The sequence below is a fragment of the Botryllus schlosseri genome, chromosome 2, assembly GCF_051294905.1.
Source record: "Botryllus schlosseri isolate E-star chromosome 2, Bs_hap1, whole genome shotgun sequence".
Classification (NCBI taxonomy): Eukaryota; Metazoa; Chordata; class Ascidiacea; order Stolidobranchia; family Styelidae; genus Botryllus; species Botryllus schlosseri.
In genome coordinates this window covers 30,798,929-30,822,126 of record NC_137237.1, presented here as the reverse complement: position 1 = coordinate 30,822,126, position 23,198 = coordinate 30,798,929, and the positions used below count along the sequence as shown (strand labels likewise).

The window sequence follows — 23,198 nt, the reverse complement described above, 5'->3', positions numbered from 1 at the left end:
GGAATAGCGGATAATGTATTTCAAAATCTGATGAATCAAGTAGGCTATCTAATACATGTCAAACACCAAGTTCTGATTCGGAATTGAGCAAATTCACGGAAAATCGCAGGGGAATTGATGGAAAATCTCATGCTCAAATCCAAATACAGATGAGTTTTTCTGATAAGGAAAAATCTCTCTTCTATCTAAATCCCGCTCAAAATCCAAACCTATGTAGATTTCTGCTTCTTAGCTACATTGAACCGTACGTGCTTTGGATGCCATGAGCAAGAGCATTGTGCTGTTAACGCGGCGTCAATATCGTTCGTCCAGATACTCAACCACAACAAATTCCAGATCAATCAAACATTTTAATCGAGTAAGCAAATAATTTTCAGCAATTAGGGTATTGAAGTCACACTGAAACGAATCGTGAAAAAGAGGCAGACAAAGAAATATGTAGAATAACTTTTAAACAACGAATGAAGAACGGGGAATATCACCTCAAAAGCACGTTAAAATATAATACGCGGGCACTGAAGAAAGTATTCAAAATGCGGAGATAGGAACATCACAAGGACCACATTCGCGGTATGGAGAAGCTTGACAAAAACAGTACCCACATGCATGGTGCATGGTCAGACATGAGCACGCCTTGGCGATTTAGTGCGCAGGGGTGTAGCCAGAAGAACGACAGCCCCTTGCACCCAAATTGTTTTCACGATTCAAAAGCTGATATTGGAACTTCAATTTAAAGAGAAATCTACTTAATGTCGCTCTATTGAAGTATCTGCAAGGCGAAGTCCTACACCACCGACTTGATTTCGATTGTTCGGTTTCTTTGGAAAGAACTGCGACTTTGCTGTTATACTGTCAAGCGCCATAAACTGTACGGTCGAAATTACGAGGAATTTTGTCTACAACGTCTTTTTTCACATATACGAGATGCAAGCTACTTGTAAACACGCGAAGCATCGCGAATTGTGATGTACGCAAAGCAGACCATGAGCTCTATATAACGAGATTTTTACACCTAATTTCTCAATCATTAAAAAAATTGGATGTTTCATTTCTGTAATTAATGCACAAGCGTCCAACTTCCTGCATTTTGCAATTGTGATATATGATGTAAGATATTTGGTTGAACAGTATTAAAGTTGACACGGTCCGGGGGTTGAGAACCGCTGGTATTTGTCAAATTGAATACAGACGGTGACTGAAAGTGCGACTTTAAACCGACACAATCACATTTTAGCGATTATTACGGCGGCAAAATGCAGCAACTTGAAACAAAGCTAGCTTCTCACGCGGCGATTAGCGCCCGCGAACTATAACAGGGTGTCGGGTATCGGGTATTAGTAACTCGATTGTAAGCCGCCACGTAGGCCGCTTTGAACTGCTTTCCGATTTGAACTCTGTGTCATTTCGCCCATTACTCTTACGTCGCAACCTGCTGTTTTAGTGTCTCTACTGATAAAGTAACTCGGCCCGAATGTTACGGTTCGTGTGCAGCGCTGGCGCCGTCTAGCAAGGATCTCGCCGCTAGCCGGCAATTTGCGAGTTGACTTGTGGTGAAAGAAAAAACAAATGGAAATCACAGTGTAGTGGATATCGCTTGAAGAAAAAAGCCGAGCGGCAGTGACGCGGGTCGCTTGCTCGTATCATGTCGGCATAAGTAATTGAAGTAGGTTTGGTGACTGAAAATTCCAACCGATCTTCGTAATATATGCACACAATTCCCAACATCAGGGCCAGAACATTAGTTCTGATATCTGAGGGATTCCTAGAAAGATTTACGGTCTCTGTTTAATCGCAGTTACGACACCTGTGCTAGGCGTACCGACTTTTTACCCAGCGGCTATCTTCAAAGTAGTCAAATATTGAAGTCCTTCCAGGTTTGGGGGTTATGTGTCTTCAAATAGTACCGGTCAGTACCTGGTAATTTACGATATTTGTACAGCTTCACAACAAGTATCGCCGAAAGGCTTACTATTACCATCGTGTCAGTATCGTAGTTTTACCACACACTGCTTTGGATGTAGTACTTTGATGCGCGCAGCTGTACAGCGCCGTCATTTACAGCCAGCGGATAGTTAACGCCAGGCTCCGACGCTCGGTAAACACGCTGCCATCTCTCAGGATTTTGACGTATCGTGACGTAATGGTTGCGTCGCGAATATCATGCGGTGGGGTTACCTTGCATACGGCCTATATGCCGACTGCTACTGCCGGCAGTTTGCTTGGTCGTCCGAGAGTTTTTAGGCCTGTTTTGGCGTTTGCTACTGCCGCTATACGCCGCCGAAGTCATAGTGGAACCTTGGCCTATGGGAGAGTATCTAACAGCATGTCCTTTTGCTTCGTTAGGCAGGTATACGCGTAAGTCGCTTTCTAGAAATAGGGAGCTTTCAGGATTAGCGTCGGAGCGATGACGAGACTCTTTGTCTGTTGCATGCGACCGGTTTTTCGTTGTGGCGGAACCGGACTCCGTGTGAGTTACAGAACGACTCGGTATGTTATTGTTGCTGCGTTTGTATTTTCTGGGATTTTGGGGTCCCGTACCACAGCCTGCGCATCGAGAAGGGGAATCGCCAGCGCTCGAGACGCAGGACCCCGGTCCGCTGCTGGCGGACGACACCAGCTTCTTGTGTTGGACCTGGTTTAGGCTGGAAGTTCGTGATGTAACGGAGTCTTTCTTCAGGTTGAGATCGGACGACGCGCATCGCAGCGCAGACTTTCCGCATCTCTTCCACGACTCGAGGGTCTTATACGACCACACCCACACGCCTGCAAGATGTAGAAAGGTGAGATTTTGCTGTCGGGTAGAGATAACGGATCAGTGTGGACTTCGATTTGAATTCACAACTTCTAAAATTTTGGGTGAGTGCGGATTCGCGGTCATTCACAGCAGTAACATGCTAGTTTCGATGGGGATAAAGAAGAAGTGGTCAGTAACGGTGTACTGTCCTCAAGTTGCTTTGCCTGTATTTCCACTGATTACACGAGTAGTTATGTTTTAGAATACCGGTACTTCCACTAAAACTTGATCACTTTTATGTATAAAACTATTCGATTGTATCAATTTGGAATCAAAAAAGTGGGAAATACTCTTAGGGTATGTTGCATAAGAACCACGTGAAATGGTCACTGTATCGCGATAAGTGAATATATATATAATGTCTCTCAAAAATACATGTACTTAGAATAGCATTGTACCTATTTCTAGTGGTATTAGTAATTTTGTGCTAGTCGTGAATTTGCGACTTGCAAATGAGAACGTAGCCACCTTCGATCGACTGCTAAAAGTCAAATCTGCTTTTTGAAACCAATTACTTGAGTACTTTTCCGTCCCTTCATAATCATACTTTGACCTGAAGCAGTTTTCGATACTTCGAATTGAGTAGAAATTTTACGGTAATACCTCTACTTCCAGTCGGGTAGAAACGCTGAATACTCATACCCCCACTTGAATTGACTTATTTCTTGACTTCGATTCGGTACTGATAGGGAAAGCATTTGGGATTTGCAGGATTATGATTTTAGAAAAACAGGGTCTTGACTTTGGGGTCGGATTATGATATACTATTCTTGCGAGATCTTGGCATGAAATTTTGAATAATTTTGAATTTGCAACTGACTTGTCAATAAATTTAAGGTACTGCTGTATGTGGACTTGGTTTCAGCTGCGAGTGGAGTCAGAGGTTATCGGAAAGCCAGACCAAATGCCTGTGTTAGTCACAACGACGCCTCTTGCGATTTCGAAAATAGAAAAAATCTTACCTGCAAATACTCCGATGATTAATTGCATGATAAGTCGGATCATAGTCACTGGCGCGTTTGCGTGACGCCCCTCAGAACCGCTACAAAAATGGAAATGTTTGCTTCAAGTATTAACTTATCATGCACCCATCGGATGTGTATATGCGACTAAGGACCGGAGATATAATGCCAATATGAATCAACGTTTTGATATTCAAATAATGTTAAAGCTTCGAATCCATGTTCACTAGGGCTGTTCAAAAATAACCTTTTTTCCTGAATCTTGCGGGTTACTTGATTAAATCGTTAGGTTGCCTTAAAAAATGACGCACACCAAATTTGAATTCATTACAACCAATATTCGCGGATTTCGTAGAGTTTGAAAATTTTGAATTTGCCTAAAAATGCAAAAAAAAAATTTTTCAAATTTTTCTGCCAACCCCATGAAATTGTTGCGCTGTCTTCAAAAACGATGCAAAACAAATTTGACTCAATTCGAAGCCGTAGAAGTGGAGTTATTCCAGTTTTTCTATCATAATTCTGGGATTATCCTTGATTGATGGATCATCCCAGAATTATCATCAAAAAACTTGTATAACTCGGCTTCTGCAGCTTGGAATTGAGTCAAATTTGTTGTGCATCGTTTTTGAAGACAGCGCAACAATTTCATAAGGTTGGAAGGAAAATTGAAAAAAAAAATTTTTTTGCATTTTTAGGCAAATTCAAAATTTTCAAACTCTACGAAATCCGCGAATATTGGTTGTAATGAATTCGAATTTGGTGTGCGTCATTTTTTAAGGCAACCTAATGATTTAATCAAGTAACCCACAAGATTCAGGAAAAAAAGTTATTTTTGAACAGCCCTAATGTTCACATTTGCCAGTGACTCAAGTTCGTAGAAAAGGAGAATGTAAATACAAAATTGCTTCAAATAATGCTTACGAGTGTACATCCAGTTTCGATGACATCTAAGATCGAAACAGGCTCCTATCGATATTTGGAAATCCAGAATTTTCGATGTTTCCGTATTTGGATATGGACTTGGATTCGAATCTCAAATGTGCAATAGGATTTTGATTGGAAAATATGAAATCCGCTCATATCTGAACATTTCCGTTTCCCAAGCTCTTTCTTTTCAACCACAGATTTTGAAAAGATATCGTACGTAGCCACATGCAGAAAAATGCGACCCGTTGACTCACCTCTTTTGCGCTAGATCGTAAAAATAGCAGCCGATGACCACAGACGCGGGCACTGTGTACAACACTGAGAAGACACCGATTTTCGTCATAAGCAGCTCCAATTTGTCCGTTTGACTCCCTTCCTTTTTCATGTAGGACCTGAAGAGAGATGAAGGAGAATTTCAAATATTTGACAATTTCCACGTGACGTCGGACGAATTGCAGTCGCTCAAGGGTTATACACTTGGATTTATTATTACAATTGAATTGTAAAACATTGAAATAAACCCAACTAATTTCAGCTGACAATCGGCAGGGGTAAGCCGTCAGCAACTAGTAGAGAATTGGAAGGAACATTGTGCATCAACAATCGTATAACCAAATAGGACGTCAACAGCATGAAATATCGAATAATCGTGGCGAAGAGATCGCTTAAAGCTCAACGTACTATTTTTAGTTGAGCTCCTTCTGTTGACACAACCTAGGTTGGCGTATTTTGATACACTTGGACATGATACGAAGAGACATGGGAGTACGGATTGAGGCTGGAATTTGAAGCCGGAATCAGATATTAGTTTGACAATATATAAATCCGGTAGTCCTTAATATTAGCCGTCAGAGGCATCAAGTTACTTTCATAACACCTGCCATTGAATCATCACGGTAAGGCTTCTGTGTGTAGATATCGTAGGCCCCGCTTTGTGTAATTGTAGTTTCAAATTTTGGCGTTACAATCATGGATCCAAGGAAGGGATGGGATATACGAATCACTGACTCGAAATCTTGCTCGAATCGAATCAAGTGATTCACGTCAATTAGTAGTCATACACAATTACACATATTAAAGGCGGTTTGTATTTTCCCATTGGCCAAAACGGTTTGATTGACTGCTCACAATGGCGATGTGATATGAGATTTGCGACTACATCACGATAGATCGAACTTGGCATTGTATCGCAGGTAACACGTAATTGTATCGGCCCAACACGCGCTCAGCTTGTTGTTAAGTATGAATGGTGTCATCTATCGTCAGTTTAACACCAGGCCCATATTCCTCATTGTTATACAGAGCTGCCGGCATGCAAGGCCTTCATTCATTTTAGGCTTTTGTGAGTCACCGCATATGCGGATCCCGATGGCGATGTGGAGCCTAGATAAATCCCCAGCACTTAGGAATAGCCATTTTATTCCAATTTATCAAAAGATATTTTGAATTTGGACTGATTTGTATCTACGAATTTTTGGGAAACTGGATTGGAATCAGGGCTAGAAATTCGTAATGATTTTGAATTGTCATACTACTGAATGAATATCAGTGAGTAACGTACATGGATGACATTCCTACTCGCCACCTCATCCGCGGTGTCGTACAAAAGCCTAGAGGTGGGCCGTGCTATAAGTCGGCAGTTACGGAAAATAAGAAGAATATCGGTCTGGTGTAAATGACCATAGTAGTCGAAAAACACCATGAATACCCCAAAACAAACAAAACATGGATGACATCGTGTGAAATTATATATATATATATTTGTTTTTCTATGGAGAGCGTTGTATTTTAAGAGACATGCAATTTTAGCAAACAAGCTACGTAGAAAATTTGAAGTTCAGATTTCCCTAATACGGTACGAAAGTTTATCCATTGAAGGAAGTAACCTAATCTGCTGTCCAATCTATCGCAAACGACAAACACGGGAATCCCAGTTAAGACAAAAATGTTTGTCGGGCCGGGGCCTACGACTTACGATGGTCGGACATTTCAACTGCACTGAACGTAACAGAAAGGCATCTCGATCGAATGTGAATTGGATTCAAAGCTGCTCATTTCGCATACAGATTCAACAATTGAATTCCGCGAATTTGTATATTCAACACAGGATCAGTTCCAGTAACTGTAAGAATTCTTGCAGCTTATCCTTTCACGCAAATAAGCATAAGCTTGCATTCAACACCCATTCCGACAAATATAAAACGCGTGTAACTTACTATAATATAGACAAAGTATTCTCGGCGCAGTTTTGAAGCCATTATTTCAGTCGGTGGATCAATGACATAGGGATAGGCTATTTCCGCCGACAATAGACACCGTGATTGATATATTTTTAGGCAGTATTATGGGATTTGTACACTGCTAAATGCGACTGTGTAATTGAGTTAGCGTGATGTCCGTGCATAACATCGCATTCCACCTGGACAAAAGCAACTCAGAATGTGAATTTCGTCTCGATTTGGAGATGCGACAATTCTTAAACCGCTACGATCTTTACACACCGAACACAGAATGCTTTATTATATTTTTTAATTCTTTCAAGCGACTCGATTCAATTAAGATACCTCATTCATATATAATTTGAATCCGTGATTCGCAATGCTCATCCCTAGGCCCGGAGCTACGTCACGTGACATGCAGTTTTTCGTTTCGATGTGAGGTCAGGAACTGACACGGGACAATCTTCGTGAAGAAAATATAATCTGCCTGAAACTCCCAATAGCTACTTATAGATGTATGTACTTGACTGCTAACGTCACCAGATGCCCCAGGCCTGATCGAGCTACTTCTACTTATAACGGAGTATAAATTTACGGCGTTACTTCTACTTCGGTATCAACGCTGACTACTTTGATCAGCTCTGGTTACAACAGATAATTTTACAATGTTATACAGTAGTCGAAAATTAACGGAAATGCGCTTTCGCCCCATGGCTACACCCCTGAGTGTAAAATACGCTACATCGTGTTTACACTTGAAGTTGAACAACCTCGTAACATCTTGACACACATCGCCGTAATCAAAGCAAGCGTCACGGTTTCGCTTTTCAACTTGATATCCGGCACGGTCGACTTGCGCGACACGCGAAATTTAAACTGGCTTATCCGACACGGCGCGCGAGTAAGCCGCACCGCTAACGCGTAATTGGTTTAACAGGCACGGTATGAAAGCGGAGAATGTATGCAAGGCATGCAGCTATCTAAATATGCTGTTGATAACGACGCGGGTAATCTGCATGTCGGTAGACAAAGGCGTATGTATGCGGTAAGATCACGATGCTGTGTTTATCAGTGTAATAATGACTCTTCAAAGCGTGGCGACGCCGTCGGACTGTCTGGAACTGATAGGTAAGGTCCGGTCTAATATCTATCCTTTCAAAACAGGATGCGAGCGCTATACTTGGGATGATGCTTGTTCGCGAAATAGATGTGATAATAAGGTCTTCTCATGAAATGAGAGTGGACCGGGACATTAACTAAAACAAGAGGCGGTAAAAATGCAGCAATCCCTGGCAGTCAGGTGGAAGTAGAAGCAAGTCCGGGCCGATATTTCTTATCAAGCTTTCTCATCTGACAACTTGTAGCATGGTCCACTTTCGTTTTAGGTTTTTGTGAGACACCCCTTACGCGGATCACATGGCGATAGGAACCTAGATAAACTTACAACACTTTGGTAGGAATTCTGGACGCAAACTCACAACCAATCTGTGTTGCAGCTGTGGAACGTGCCACCACGATATCTCGCCACGAAGCGAGTAGATAGTACCAATGAAGAGTAAACAATAGTCACCCATATGTGTATCTTACAGACGAATAAACTACGTACTGCGACGTATTATGATCAGGCCGCTTCGCCAATCTTGCTATTAAAGAGGATGCAGAGGTTAATTGGGTTAATTGTACGAGATATGATTTCATACTCGTGGACTCGTGGTCACTGGTCAGTGTGGTTGTTGAATGAAGATAGCATCGAAGACATAGGCAAGACGTGCCTAAATGTATGTCGGATTTACCAAAATAGGACATTCAATTTAAAATTTAGATTTAAATCAGGATATGATCTCGGTTTCAATTAGGGCTGCCCACAATCATTCGAATCCGAATCGATTGTTATTACTTGCTATGATTTTGAGTCCTGTAGTTAAAAACCATTTTTAAACACTGCAATCATACGCCCCTTTCCACTAAGAAAGAATTTTAGCAACGAGAATTATTATTATTATTAATTGTGAGAAAGAGACAATGTGGCGCTTATCACCTCATCGGTCTGGTGCGCCACGGCAAAAATTTCGTATCACAAGTCAAACGTCATTTACCCATGAATGTCCTAAATCATCGCGTTGATGGTCAGGACGAACTCAACGAGAGGTGGGAGAAGTTCTGGCCGTATGAGAAGGTTATATGAGGTATAGTATAGGTAGTAAGTATAGGATGGTACACAGTACACACGTTAGAGGAAACGACATTTCTATGAAGTGGTGATCAACACGCATTGTCACGAAGTCAAGTGAAATTGGCATGGCCGAAAACATAGAAAATTATATAAGTACTGCGTATCAATAACATTGATTTATTTGTGGTTCCATAAAATGTACTTATTTCAACTTTCCAAATCATACGTATTGATTTGACGCAATACTCGTATCGACGCCAAACACTCGAATCAGAATCGAATCACTCAGTATTCGATTTATTTTTCAGCCTTAATTTTAATTCAATTGGGTTCGAATCCGAGAAGACCCTGACCAATACATTCCAACGGGTTGCGCAAGAAGAGAAAATGGCGCCTTACTTGATTCGAAACAGGCTGACGAATCCTGCCAGCAAAAACGATGTCCCGATAACGAGGCAGGTAAACAAAGGCGCCAGAACGAATCCAGATAACGCCAGAGTGTTCTGGCTTCCAACGTAGCAAAGTCCAGTCAGCTCGTCGCCGTCGACCTACGTCAAATATAAGTCACGTGACTAGGAATAGTGGAATTTCCGCAAAGCAAGCACTTGAAAATCCTGTATCGGCAAGACGACATTTAACCGGAGGCGGTCGTTAACGACGTGAAGTACTTTTACTTTTCCTGGAGTAGGTAAGTCTCTAGACTACTTCTACTTCTACCGAAAAGCATTTTAGGCAAAACTACTAACAATTATACAGTTTGGATTGCAAAAAAATAGAAAGTAATTTTGGGTCGAGCTAGCTCCATCTTTATGAGTGAAACCACAGTATCTCGCCAAGCCGTTAATTGAGTATATTTTCGAAAATCTAACCGCACGCCCCGATATTACCGATTTGTATTAGTCGCGAAGATACATCACTGCCAAAACTGTGCGACTCCTCGGTAGAGTTTACTTTATAAAGCTGCTGAAGTATTTTCACGTCATCATTTCTACATCTAATCCAAGTACTTTTGACCCCTAGGTGTGCTAAATCCAATTTTCAACGTTCAAGAGACATTTCCAATTTCAGGAATTTTCTAGGCATGTATCATATCGTCATAAGAGCCTGGCGGATACCCAAATTTTAATTCGACATTAATATTCACCATTTGGCTCATTAGTGGCTATATTTGCTACCAATCGGAAAATATCACAATACTTCCAGTTTCCACCATATGTTCGCGCCAAGAGACATTGTAAAGCACCATGGTCTTGTGCTTGCTGACTTAGGGCTCAAGTTTACATGAAAACCCAACTTCGAATTGAAACTAATTGATTTACACTGGTTAATGAGCGAGACGCAAACCGTACCTGTCGAAGAAATAAAATGGCAATTGTAGCACCGGCCGGGAGAGCCCACGCGAACAGATGGTAATAGGAACTGTATATCCCGATGGCTTCGTGCGACCACTTTTTACCTGGAAGACAAAATACATGCTGATATTCAAAATACAAAATACGAATACCGCGCTGACAATGGATCCAATGCGTTGGCGCATATTCTGGAATCGTACTATGCCTACCGACGGAGAACTTGGAAGTATCAGATTTGAAGAATCTTACAGGAACTGGATCTAATATCTCGCGAAAATGAATCTGGAATCAGACACATGCGGCACAAGGTTACTAATATTCATGGAAGAACAATTTCTCCAATTCGTGATCGACCGTCACAATGGTCAATTGGTCACAAAGCGCTACTCAATAAAGTAGTGGTCCAGAAATACAAAATTACCACTGTCATGATGACGTCATATGCTCAGCCCGACACGTAAGGTAATAAATCCAGGATTTGTTCGGATTAAAGTCGAAATACGACAGAATCGAATTTAAAAATACGAAATATGCAATTACCTTTTTTAATCCTAAATGATGCGCAGCAGAATCGGTTCAATATATATATAAATACAAAATCTAAGAACGTTGTCCACAATATTTGGCCTAAAACCATCCTTCTCACCACACAACGGACTGTTTTCACATGCGGCATACGCTTGCTGAGACAAAATACATTTGCAGTTTACAGCTTACTGCCATAACATATGCACCGTAAGTCAAAACATCGACAACAAACTAAGATAAGTCATAATTAAATATTGTGCATTGGCGTGAACCTTGGCATACGTCAGCTGTCTGCAATGCTGCGAATGTCCGACAGTTGCCTGTTTATAAAAACATCCAAACGTTATCTCGTATCCGTAATACAGGCCGTTATCGCCTTATCGGCATTACTAGTTTGAGAATTACTGGTTTTATTGTCATCGCGTTGCATTCTTCTGTGACCCTATGGAATTTTCCAAGCCCTATTAAATCGCGTCAGTCTCGCTTCTATCGAGGAGGACTTATGACATAAAAGTCATCGCATCGTATCGGGGGATTCAAGGAGGCATCTTTTCGAGATCGGGCCCGCCTGGCACAAAAAAGAAAATATTTGGCATTACTCAGAGTTCGAATGCTAATTGGAAAATATCAAAATTCCATGGGCCAGTCAAAATCCAACCACAATACCGTATCCTTTCGAAGTACGGTTAAAATATATTTGTCTAGAATCAAAACCCAGTCTTTTTGATATTACAAATGCTATGCGCGGTTCTATCGAAATTTCTGCAGGGCGAAGTCCTGCTAAACACTACAATCTTGATTTTGAATTTTCGGTTTAATTTGACATGAATGCTACTTCACTGGGTCCTAGCCAAGTCTAAGGTCTGCATTTAACATAAAGGTCTTCCTAGCATTCACATATAACGGGTCCTAGGCTACCTTTAAACGTTTTTTACAACACTTGTAGCACAGTGGCGTAAGCTTAGTCCAAAGTACACAGTGAGCTTTATATTTCCTTGACGATGTCGAAAATGAGTTCTAAATTTCTAAACCAATTTAAAACTGGACCTTACTTGTCTACAACCAACGGAAAAGAGTACAACTTCTTGCCTTTCGCAATTCATATATAAATATTTGCAATAGATTCGACGGGCCGGTGATTGAGAACCAATGATTTACATCAACGGCGTGTTAACCCGACGGAAGTAAAGCACTTAACCCCACACGATTTTCTCGGTACCTCAATATCAAACTCAACAACGGCCGCCCGCATTGCGTCAAAGTAACATAAACCAATCTCACCCGCCGCCATAAACCACGTGAAGGTCAGGATCACCCACCACAAGCTGCTCGCCATCCCGAAGAAGTAGAGGAACAAGAACACGATCACGCAGCCCGTATTGGATAGTCCTTGCTGTTACGAAATAACATAACGGCGATCATTCCAGAAACGTATAGCAGCGATACGCCGGCGTGGGTGGCCGGCGTGTCAAGTTCGTGGATTTGATCCGTGAGCAGTCGGCGTGACTGGGAATGTCAAAGGTATACGCGACTTGGTATTTATAGCGCTGTTTTCCCAGAGTAAAAATACCCGCGATGATAAGGTTTTGGCTTGTGCGTTTTGCGTAATCGAATCGTTTGCTTTACATACACTACTTACTCGAGTGGCTATGTTGTGGACTATAGTTCCACTGTAACTTGAACAGTTTTGAGGCAAAACTACTTATTTTTTACAATTTACATTTCTTAAAGTAGAAAGAATTTTTAAGATAAGTCTGCATCACTTTGTCTACTATGACCGCCTCTGCGGACCGTGGCGAGATAGGGTATTAATGGCATGATCCACAGCTGCAACACCAATGGGTTGCGGGTTCGAGTCCGACCGAGGTCGACTACAGAATTCCTACCTAAGTGTTGGAGGTTTATCTAGGCTCCTCCTCGCCACGTGATCCGTACAAGCGGTGTCTTATGAAGAGTCTAGAAGCGGACCCCGCTAAAAGTCGGTAAATATGGAATCAAAAATAAAGAGTATCGGCGCGGTGTAAATTGACCAATGTAGTCGAAACATCATGAATATCAAACAAACGAACTAACAAACCAACCCTACAGAAGTCAGAAGGACTGGACTGTGGGAGAGAGAGACTCCAACTCCAAATATGAATCCATCATTAGTTTCGCATTACGTAACTACAACTTTCTCGCGATTTTACACGATTAATATCGGTAATCGTAATACAGTTTCCGATCACTCAATGCGACCAAAAACGCCACGGAAATGGGAAAAAGGTTTTGATTCAAAAGCGTTCATAGCATAGGGGTCCGCGACAACATCATCGGGGAACTACAAAACTATATTATTATTATTATTCGATAGCCTACTGTGATTACCTTGTCTAGTTATTAATTAGTGTAAATACCTTAAATAGAGTTGAGCTTGATGTGATAACCAGGTTTTCTTCTATTTTAGTCACAGGCTTTTGAAATTTTTGGGGCACGCGCATCGATCCACACAACTTGAAGGGGCTCGGGATCAAAAAAGTTCAAGAATCCCCGATTTACCTGAATGAGATATTTCTGCCCGCCATCGCTCGTGGCGCACGATATCATTTCTCTTCCCGCCAGCAGTCGAATAATGTAGGCAGCGCTGTACAAGCTGTAGCATATACTGAGGTAGATAATTGGCCGCTCCGGATACCTACAAAACAGACACGTTCCGCCGTAAATAGATAGCTACCTACCACTACACCAGCGGTTCTCAACCTTTTCGTCTTAAGGACCGGTGAAATTTATGAAACAAATTTGGGGAAATCCGGTAAACTTTCAAAAGTCCAAAGGAATCCAGGATGCAATTATGAGAAATGTCTGCTACTCAAAACAATGAATTTGAACTTATATGTGATGAGGAATTTGCTGTTGTTGTTTTTGTTATAACATATGTTTCGGGTAGTTCCATTGAAGTCTCTACAAGGCAAATATATAAAACCAACAGCCAACAAACTTTAACTGCATTGGGTTTCCTTCGAAACAGGGCATTGGAGCCGGAGCCGGAGCCCCGGAGCCGTGCATTTTCACCGGAGCTGGAGCCGGAGCCGGAGCTCTACATAAAATTCAGCCGGAGCCGGAGCTGGAGTCCGTTATTTGAGGAGTAGCTCCGGCTCCGACCTATTTCATAAGATGCTATTATATATGCAACAGCCACATCTGCTGGTCCATCATAATTGAACAGCAGGCCTGAATTTCAATGCTGTGCACAACAATGGCATAGAGTAAAGTGCGTTCTAATGCAACTATGATATTGATATTGATATACAATTGACAAGTATTCATTATGACGTCACAAGCCGGCAGGGCGGCACCTATATGTCTTCGTTGCTACATCGGATGTTACTGACGGCTGACAGACTCTATATTACTATAGATAACTAACCTATGGGTAGATTAGTAATTTATATAGACCAGGAATGGCCAACCCTTTCAGCTAAAGGGGCACAATGCAATTGACGAACGAGTGCGCTGTCCAGTAGCCGCGCCAAGCGGGTAAAATTTTCAAAGTTTATAAATAAACTAGGTCAATAATATTATTACTTGAGTATATTGCGGGTCTATTGTATGCCACCGGCTAGGCTCAGTTTGCAAGGTCACGACTATTCGGCGTCTGGCCACATCGATATCGAAGGTCTCCGATAATATGCGACAATCATTTTGTGCCTACATTTCACCGTCGACGATCTTTACGTGAGCGCAAACGCGAAAAGACTTTCTCCCGTAATAGCGAATACAGTTAGACTCAATCGGGTAAATTAGGCTTTTTTTTTTCAATTTCAGTAGGGGGTAGGCTACCAAGCAAGAAATCGTGTGACAATTAAACACGCGAAGCGTGAAGAAAAATTTCGCTACTATTTTAGTTTATTGTAATGTACGACGATTTACTGAAAATGTGACTGAACCCTGGATCTGCCAATGCGTTGGAACTGATATTTTAGTCATCAACATCCAAAGTGTCGCAGCCAGAATTGTAATTTTTGGTTGGCATTGCAAGTTCACAATCTGAGCAATTCATTTTCGATAATATAATAGGAAATTACCTCGCGGGCCACGCAAAACCCTCTCGTGGGCCACATTTGCCCCGCGGGTTGGCTACCCCTGATATAGACAGACCCATTCGATAATTTCAGAACCGGAGCCGGAGCTGGAGCCGAAGCAGTGGCAATAATGCGGCTCCGGAGCTGGAGCCGGAGCCAATGTATGATAGAAGAAAGCTCCGGAGCCGGAGCTGGAGCAGTTTAAATTTACGGCTGCTCCGAAGCCCTGCTTCGAAAGACGTGTGACGTCGCCGTATGCTAGATAATACTTGCGAATGTCGCTAAATTTTATTGGCCAATTTCTGCGAATGTAATTTGACAAGGTGGGAAACATTTTGGCACCACCGCTTCAACTCAGAATGCCGCCGTTTTCGAACCGATTCTAAATGATTTACACGAACTGTATCATTGCGCTGTCTCTATCTCCGTGGTATCGAGGTGAAGCGTCATTGCTTCTTATCCTTTGAGAAACTTCTGACACTCGTTACTGTAATTCACCGTTGCCCGTTCTTGACGCGATTAAGCAGTAACGCAGAGAAGGAATTTTATCTAGATAGTTGTCAGTTGACTGGTGGTTGGGGTATGACAGTGATAAGTTCGCTCATGCAGTGACACACGTCAAACAACAACTGAATTTATATTTCAATAATTTCAAAATGGTAGTGCAAAAGCACTTTCGTATGTAGTTCACGTAGAGACGGCCAACTAAGGTACTCGAGAAGAGCAAGTATACAGTCTAGTGTTTGTTACCGACCGCCCCTGATAACGGGAAAAGAAGATATGCTCACCTGAACCTCCTAGAGTCGATGGCAAACGTAAACACTGTGAATACGGAGCTGAAGAAACAAAGCCCTGCCCACACCAGCATCCACGTATCAGCGAACCTTTTCTCTTGCGCTGTGAACATCCCGTTTTCGTAGCCGCATGGTAAAGCGCATTTGGTGTTGTCGATTACGATCTCCGGCTTGCTGCAAGACATACTTCAGTATAACCTATGCGAAACGCGGGCAAAGTGGTCATTTTATTGCTGATGCTATACTAAAGGAATTGTTGGGAATTTTGACAGCTATTTAGGGCCCTGGGACAAATGCCGCTTATCGCTCGCCATTTAACACCTGACCGATAAAGTCGCTCATAGTCGCAACAGTTTTATTTTGACTCTTGGAAATAATTCGGCCGTCATCGTTTGACTATAGAATTGCTTCATTAACACGCTATATTCAGGCTCGAATGATGTGTCTAACATTACATGTTCCCAGAGATAGACGCAGTAGTCAGAGTTGGAACTCAAGACGAAGGAGAAGTTGATTTCTACTCGACTACAAGTTGAAGCAGCAATTTACCAGACATGAAAAACCTACTTCAAGTAGAAGTAAAAAGTTAACAGTGAATAGTTAACAAGTACTCAAGTACTTGTATATTCGGAATAGGCTTCACGTGTATTTTCAGAGCTATGAGCAATTATTTTTCTGAGAATGAGAAGCAGGAAACACGTTGGCGGGCCAAGTCAAAAGTTTGCACTATATTCTCCGGCGTATTACTTTTTAAATGTCGATAGTTCTAGTTGCGAGTTTTAAAAAGTGCGTAGTTTTAGTTCCAGGTCTATTTGCGGAATTTGAAAGTCAATAGTTCTAGTTTTAGTACTAGTTGCTAGTTTTTGAAAATCCAATAGTTAGTACAAGTCTGTTGCAGGGTTGTAATGACTCGAGTCGGACACGATTTTCTGATGACTCGACTTGACTCGAGTCATTTTCTCAAAATACGGAAATGACTCGACTCGAGTCAATCTGTGTATTGACTCGACTTGGACTCGAGTCATTGTGCATGACTCGAGCTGAGTCATATGACTCTAGACTCAGACGGCCAAGACCGACATTTCATTGTCATTTCGAAGAATAGCCTAGTAAAGTAACCCTACTATTGGGATTTCGTATATTGGTACTGGTACTTGAGAATGCGACCAGAAACTGCTAAAAGTGAGGGAAATTAGTATATTATAAATGCGAACCATTCGATATCAACAAACAAAGTTATAAAAAATAGGTTTAACTTTGACTGGAAACTGAGCAGTCAACACAATGACTTGGACTCGGACTCGAGTCATAATACCATGACTTGGACTCGGACTTGACTCGGTGGTCAATTGCAAATGACTCGACTTGACTCGAGTCAAAACTATGAAAGTGAGATTGACTTGATAATCGGAGCCTGTCGACTTGGTTACAATCCTGGTCTGTTGACCACTCTCAAAAATCAGAAGTACTCTATTACTTAACTGCAGGCATGCATCATATTTCATCACTCTCTCTATCAAGTGCAATATATATCCCTTGCTTTCCGCGGCGAAGCTTAATAGGTCTTGGCAAGATCGAGTACTTGAGTGATTCGATTTAGATTCCAGTACTTGCGCCCAGACCTAGTATAATCATCCCATGGCGCAAGTCATTACTTCACTCACCTGCATCTTGGAATCGGCTGCTGGGTCGCTTCTTCAGTTTCCTGGTCGCCCTCCATACACAATCTGTCTGGCTTGTTCTCAGGCGGGAATTCCGAGCAGTTGAGGTGATCGGGTATCGGCAACCCGAACGAAACGATGATATGCCGGCATTTGTCCATTACGGAATGGCACATTGACTCACACGGACCTGATAAGCATTTTATTGAACTTGTCATTTCTATTCTGAACACGCTATTGCTATTGTTGTTGATTAGTCATGACCAGTGATTCCCAACCGCGGCCCCCACAAAAATATTGAGAAATCGATTTATGAAAAAAAAAATATTTATAAAATACTCTTGCTTGGCTTGGAGTCTTGAGTTTTCCATTAGGATTGCAGGAAAGTTGTGAGTAGACTGCTACGATTACGTCACTGCTGTTTCAATGTAATGTGCCCTAACTTTCCAGTTGAACGGGCAGTACCTATAGATATAGGCATAGATATAGGTATTGACAGGACCGTAACTGCCGCACCCCAAGCCCCCCAATTTGGGGGAGCGAACTCGAAGGGGCCCCAAAATTATTTAGTGAATTAGCAAAAATTATAGAGTATTTTATGAAATTTTATGCAATTTTTTCAAAGATTTTTCGCGCTGCGCGCGATATTTCAAGTACCTTAATTATTGGGTACTCTTCGACCAAGATAAAATACGCAAGATTTATAGAAGTGGGAATATCGGCGTTGGCCATTACCGCGCCACGACGCGCAAAGACATATAAAGTTTTAGGCCATGTAGCATATGTCTGCAAGAAGTGTGCCAGAACAATCGGCTGCGAGAAAACCTTGGCCGAAAAGGACTGCCCTTACGCGGACCGAAAACTTCCTTATGTATATTCAAAATACATATGGGCATAATTGACCATAGGCGCCTAAATGACTGGCCCCGAATGCCCCTGTCTTGGCAATCTGAACGTCACGAGGCAAATCGGCTACCATCCCGCAGGGAAGAATTATATGCCATTGAAGAACTACCAATTTCAAATCGTGTGCATCTTTTAGTTTAGTATGTTTGGGCGATTCTATATTTCTTGATATAGCAGACTGGAGGTCGCAAAATAAGAAATAACATCATGTAACGAAGTCGTACCAACGGGTCCCACAGTTTCCAAGACACTTCACTCTGCTCTACCGGTAAATCTGATTACGTGAGCAGAGAGGACAAGAAATTGATAGCAATATATATGCAATTCCCGATCTTATTGGCCTATTATATTTTGAATTATCGAAAATTTTCGCGCTCCACGCCGGCTCACTAAACGGGGATCCTGATTTCGTGGCAGAAGCTAACAACGGCACGGGGGGTCGGTTTATCACCCTATGGGAGCTCAAGACCTAAGTGTTTTGGGGGGCCTGACGAAGTGCTGTTTCGTTCCTGCCAACCGGTATACGCCCGAAGATGTTTAATTATTATTGAGTGGTCCTACCTTATCAAACACAACGCACTCGGCTCAACCGGTCAATCTGATTACTTGAGCAGAGAGAGGATAAAAATTGATACCAATATAAATGCAATTCCCGATTATATTGACCGATTCAATCATGAATTATAGAATTTTTTCGCGCTTCGCGCGATTAGTCGAGAGAAGCTGCCTAAAACGGACACCCAATTTATATGATAAATAGCGGTAAACAGTCATCTAGCCTGAGGGGGTCTGGGGGCTTCGAAGTTCTGTTTCTCACCCTATGGGGGGCCAAGAAAAACGTTTTTTTGTTGGGGGGGGGGGGCTGACGAAGTGCTGTTACGGCCCTGGGTATTGATAACTAATTTACGGATAGATATAGATGTGCAACAAGTGACTCACGATTGAATACGCCGAGATGGGTACTGCTTAGCCGGCAAAAAGCAGCATAATTGGTACTCCTATAGCTCGCGACCCAACCGATTAATTTGATATGTCGGTGTTCATCGAAAGCAAGTGTCGCACTGATTCCAAAATTACGAATCGGCAATAAAACTACTCCGAAATAGCCAGCAAAGGATGATTGTTTTGAACAACGGGAGCGCGGCAACACAATGGCCAATGGCGTCAAGCGAATGATCGGAACAATGCCAATTTTCATATTTCGGTGACTATTTTGGGTTCCTTAAATTGCCTTGGTATTCGTTCTGCCCCGGCCGTACTCTGAAATTCTAAATTTGGCCCTGCCACCGAAAAAGGTTGGGAACCACTGCATGACCGTAACCGCCGCTCCCCAAACCTCCCAATTAGCTGGGAGTCGAAAGGGGCTCGTACTTATTTCGTAAATCAACATATAGTAGATATATTTTAGGACAGATATATTCCACTAGCAAATTTACTTCGCAATTCGCGCGATTGAATGTCACTATATTTCTTGTTAATAATATGAGTACGCTCGCCTTCCCAAAAGTTTTAAAAAAATAAGGATACTTTACAGAAATGAGCTTTTAATTGTATTCAAAATTACGAAAGAACGGTGAGTTCCTATCAGTATAGCTTTGAGGCCGTTTGACACCCATGGGAAGCATTAATCTAGGGGCGTGCACCGTGCAATCTGCTGGTGCGGGACATTCTCAAGAACCGGCATTTCAGCGTCGGCCATCTTCACCGAAGGACAGACACGTCAAGACATAAAGTTTCGGCCGGCGTGCGACTCCACGATGCGTGCTACAGAATAAGATAGGCGGCTATAAAACCTTGACCCAAATGACGTCCGCATTTCGGTTAAAACCTTCGATATTGAAATGTCCAGACGACGAAATGGCCAGTGCCCAATAGTGCCCCATGCACTCGGAGCCTCGCGGTGCAAATGCCACCCGCATCGTAAAATAATGCGCCCCGTGAAGAAATGCGAATTTGGAGTTTGGTCTGGTGTATGAGTGTGTTCGATATACCAATATCAGCGACAATCTGTCCTGAATTTCACAAATTAAGAACATTCTTCAAAAAACGTATTAGTAACATTAATAAGGGCCCCTCGAAGCCAACTCCCGAAAGTTGATTAATCGTCTTATCATTGTATCAGTGCTTTTCAACCTTTTTGAGCACCATCCGCAAAAGTTAACTCAGGTGCTGTCGCGGGTCAAAATTATACTCTTCGCGAACCATGTTTGTGTTGCGACCCATAATATCTACCTTAAAGGGAGAAATATTTGCATTACAGAAAATTTTTGCAAATGTGAGTTTGGTATATGATAATACGGTATTGGTATTTACTGCCATCTTCATGTCTCGTGGCAGTCGAACCGTTACTATACGTAATCGTGATGATTGTTGAAAGAATTCAGTTCCGAATTTGGAAACTCCTGATTGCTGGTAATGCGTTTACCAGCCTTACCTGAAAGGCAGTTTTCAGCTAATCAACGATAGCAAATTTAGTTTACTGAGAACATAGTGAATGGAATCGTACTGAATTCTGCTTCTATAATTACTCTTGGATATGCGCGTTATGCATACCGTAAGAAATGTAGGCCTACACTTAGCAACAATAACAATAACAAAACCCATATAATAGTCACAGATCCCATGGCTTGATAATGATAATGGAAATGGGAATTTGACCATTCAGTAATATCTAATGCGAGATAGCTTTCTGCAAATTTCAGAAGCGGACATTCGATTTGTTAGCAAGTACCAGTGTCTGATTCGAATCAGCTGCGATTCTATATCCCTAGTACAGGATATCTATTTTGATCCGGACAATACATGATGGTAATTGATTGAATTCAAATCTTGCATCCTGGCCCGGATTCGGCTCTAAAATGTTGACAAAATACTCACCGATAGGGTATGCAACTGACGGGTCACACATCGGAAAATACACGGTGCAAAGGAAAAAAGTGAGATTCCGGTGGCACCCGTACTGTATGAGCGGTTGGAACGATCCCAACGTCATTTCCGCCTCCCTCTGCGAGTTGTGACCGAGCTGGTTCGGCATCTTCGTCATGTTATATCCGATGTTCTTGCAGAGACCCACGTGTATACGCTGACACTCATCCGGGCTGGCGAAATCCGCGTAGCCAGGGATGTCCGGAGGTTTCATCTTCGGCAAACCTGCAGACTCGACGTGATGTTGGCGGCGTTGTCTCTTGGATGCTTTAGCTCCGTAAACGTTTATCAAAAGTGTGAATATGACTACATGCTTCATTGTGGTCCTCCGTAGACTTTTCGTCATCATATCAGACGTTGGAACCACTACATTCGGGGTCTTATATCCTACGCTTCACGGTAAAGAAGTGCTTCACGACAATATGCCGTCGCAGACAGCAATAGCCTCTTATCGTTTATGAATAATCCACTAATAGCGGCGTCCGATTCTTGCTTGCCGATCTTGAGTGGGACCGCAAGCGCACTCGAAATATTGGAGTACACTATCCCCGCCGGATTAAAGTAGGTTATCGAATCGGTTATCGAATCTGTAAGTTATTTCTGTCACAATGGGAGGAGCACTGTTGAGATTTTATCGACAAATATTTTCGCAGCGTTACGATAATTGTGGACCTTGGCGACAAAGCGTAGCGACGCGTATTGTTTTAAAATTCTGTATACGTTGGAAATGATGACTGAGCGACATCGCCCTGCGTGATTTTAAACAGTTTGCAAATTACGCCCGCAGTCTCCATAACGTTCCGTCCGTTACTGCCGACAAACTGTAATGGAAATAGTCGCTGGCGCCTTTTTAGTCGAAGATTATGCTAAAACAGGTAAAGTATAAAGTAAACATATAAATATTCGATTATGTCGATCAAACAAGTATTTAAGGACGCTCTTAATCTTTTCAGCTATAGCAAACCGGGAAAATTGCAAGCTACATAATATGGACCGCTAAACTTTCAGCAACATGTATGCTAAGAGTGTAGTTGCGTGAAAAGTATGCAACTCAAAACCGATAATTGGGACTTTAGTTTAAATGAGAAATTTGCTGCTTTTTATGATAACACACCTGTTATGCGCATAGCTGGTAGTTCTATTGAAGTTTCTGCGATGCTAAATCCTGCTAAAGCCACCAACCAGATTTTAACTGTTTGGTTGTTTTTTTGAAAGAAAAATGACTTCGCTGTTTTCTAGATTCGATTATCTTGCCGCTAAATTGTACTGTCGAAGTTCGACACATTTTTTGAAGTCATTTTAGCTCAAATATTACTAGTTTTAAACGACATCTAGGCTACTTTTCAACGGTTTAGTAGGCCATGAGCTGTATATCACCTCAATACGTTCTAAATACGCTCCGCATTTGTAAACAAGTTTACGTTTTCGTGCTTTATTTCTATAATTAATAGATAATAATTTTTTTTGAATACATTTGCTGGACAGGTCGGAAAGATGACGCGGACCGGCGGTTGAGAATCACTGGTTTAGGATGATGCGTCTCACACTATTAGCCACAGAAACGTACGATACCTGAGAAATTTCGGGAATTCATCCACGCCATAGCAATGAAGTTACATACGTTCATTTTCGATCTCAAATGTGTCAATCTAGTTAGGAAAGGCACCGTTCCACCGATTTTTCGAATGTTGCCCGATGTCCAGGCTATAATTACTTGTGAATAGTAAACTACTTTTGACGTTAAAACCTTATAAACTATCTCCCTCGCTCAATCTCTCTCTCTCTCTCTCTCTCTCAACGCGGAAACGTATTGATTTATAAGAAATGAAGACTCAGAACGGTGTTTCATGGTCGTCGGAACATACAACAACGACGCATGTATACAAGCAGAAGATC

The 23,198-nt window shown here is 42.0% G+C and overlaps 1 protein-coding gene across 1 annotated transcript; it reads right to left on the bottom strand.

Annotated features, from left to right (window-relative positions):
* Positions 1 to 330: 330 nt before the first annotated feature.
* LOC145434426 (frizzled-4-like) lies at positions 331 to 22,529 on the bottom strand. Its single transcript, XM_080311776.1, has 10 exons — positions 21,255 to 22,529; positions 17,475 to 17,661; positions 15,805 to 15,984; positions 13,494 to 13,629; positions 12,237 to 12,348; positions 10,425 to 10,531; positions 9,475 to 9,623; positions 4,938 to 5,075; positions 3,757 to 3,836; positions 331 to 2,763 (listed from the first exon to the last, which is right to left on the bottom strand). Exons 1-10 carry the CDS (start codon positions 21,649 to 21,651, stop codon positions 2,159 to 2,161), a joined length of 2,091 nt encoding a protein of 696 aa, XP_080167902.1. The 5' UTR covers positions 21,652 to 22,529; the 3' UTR covers positions 331 to 2,158.
* Between the last annotated feature and the right edge of the window lie 669 nt (positions 22,530 to 23,198).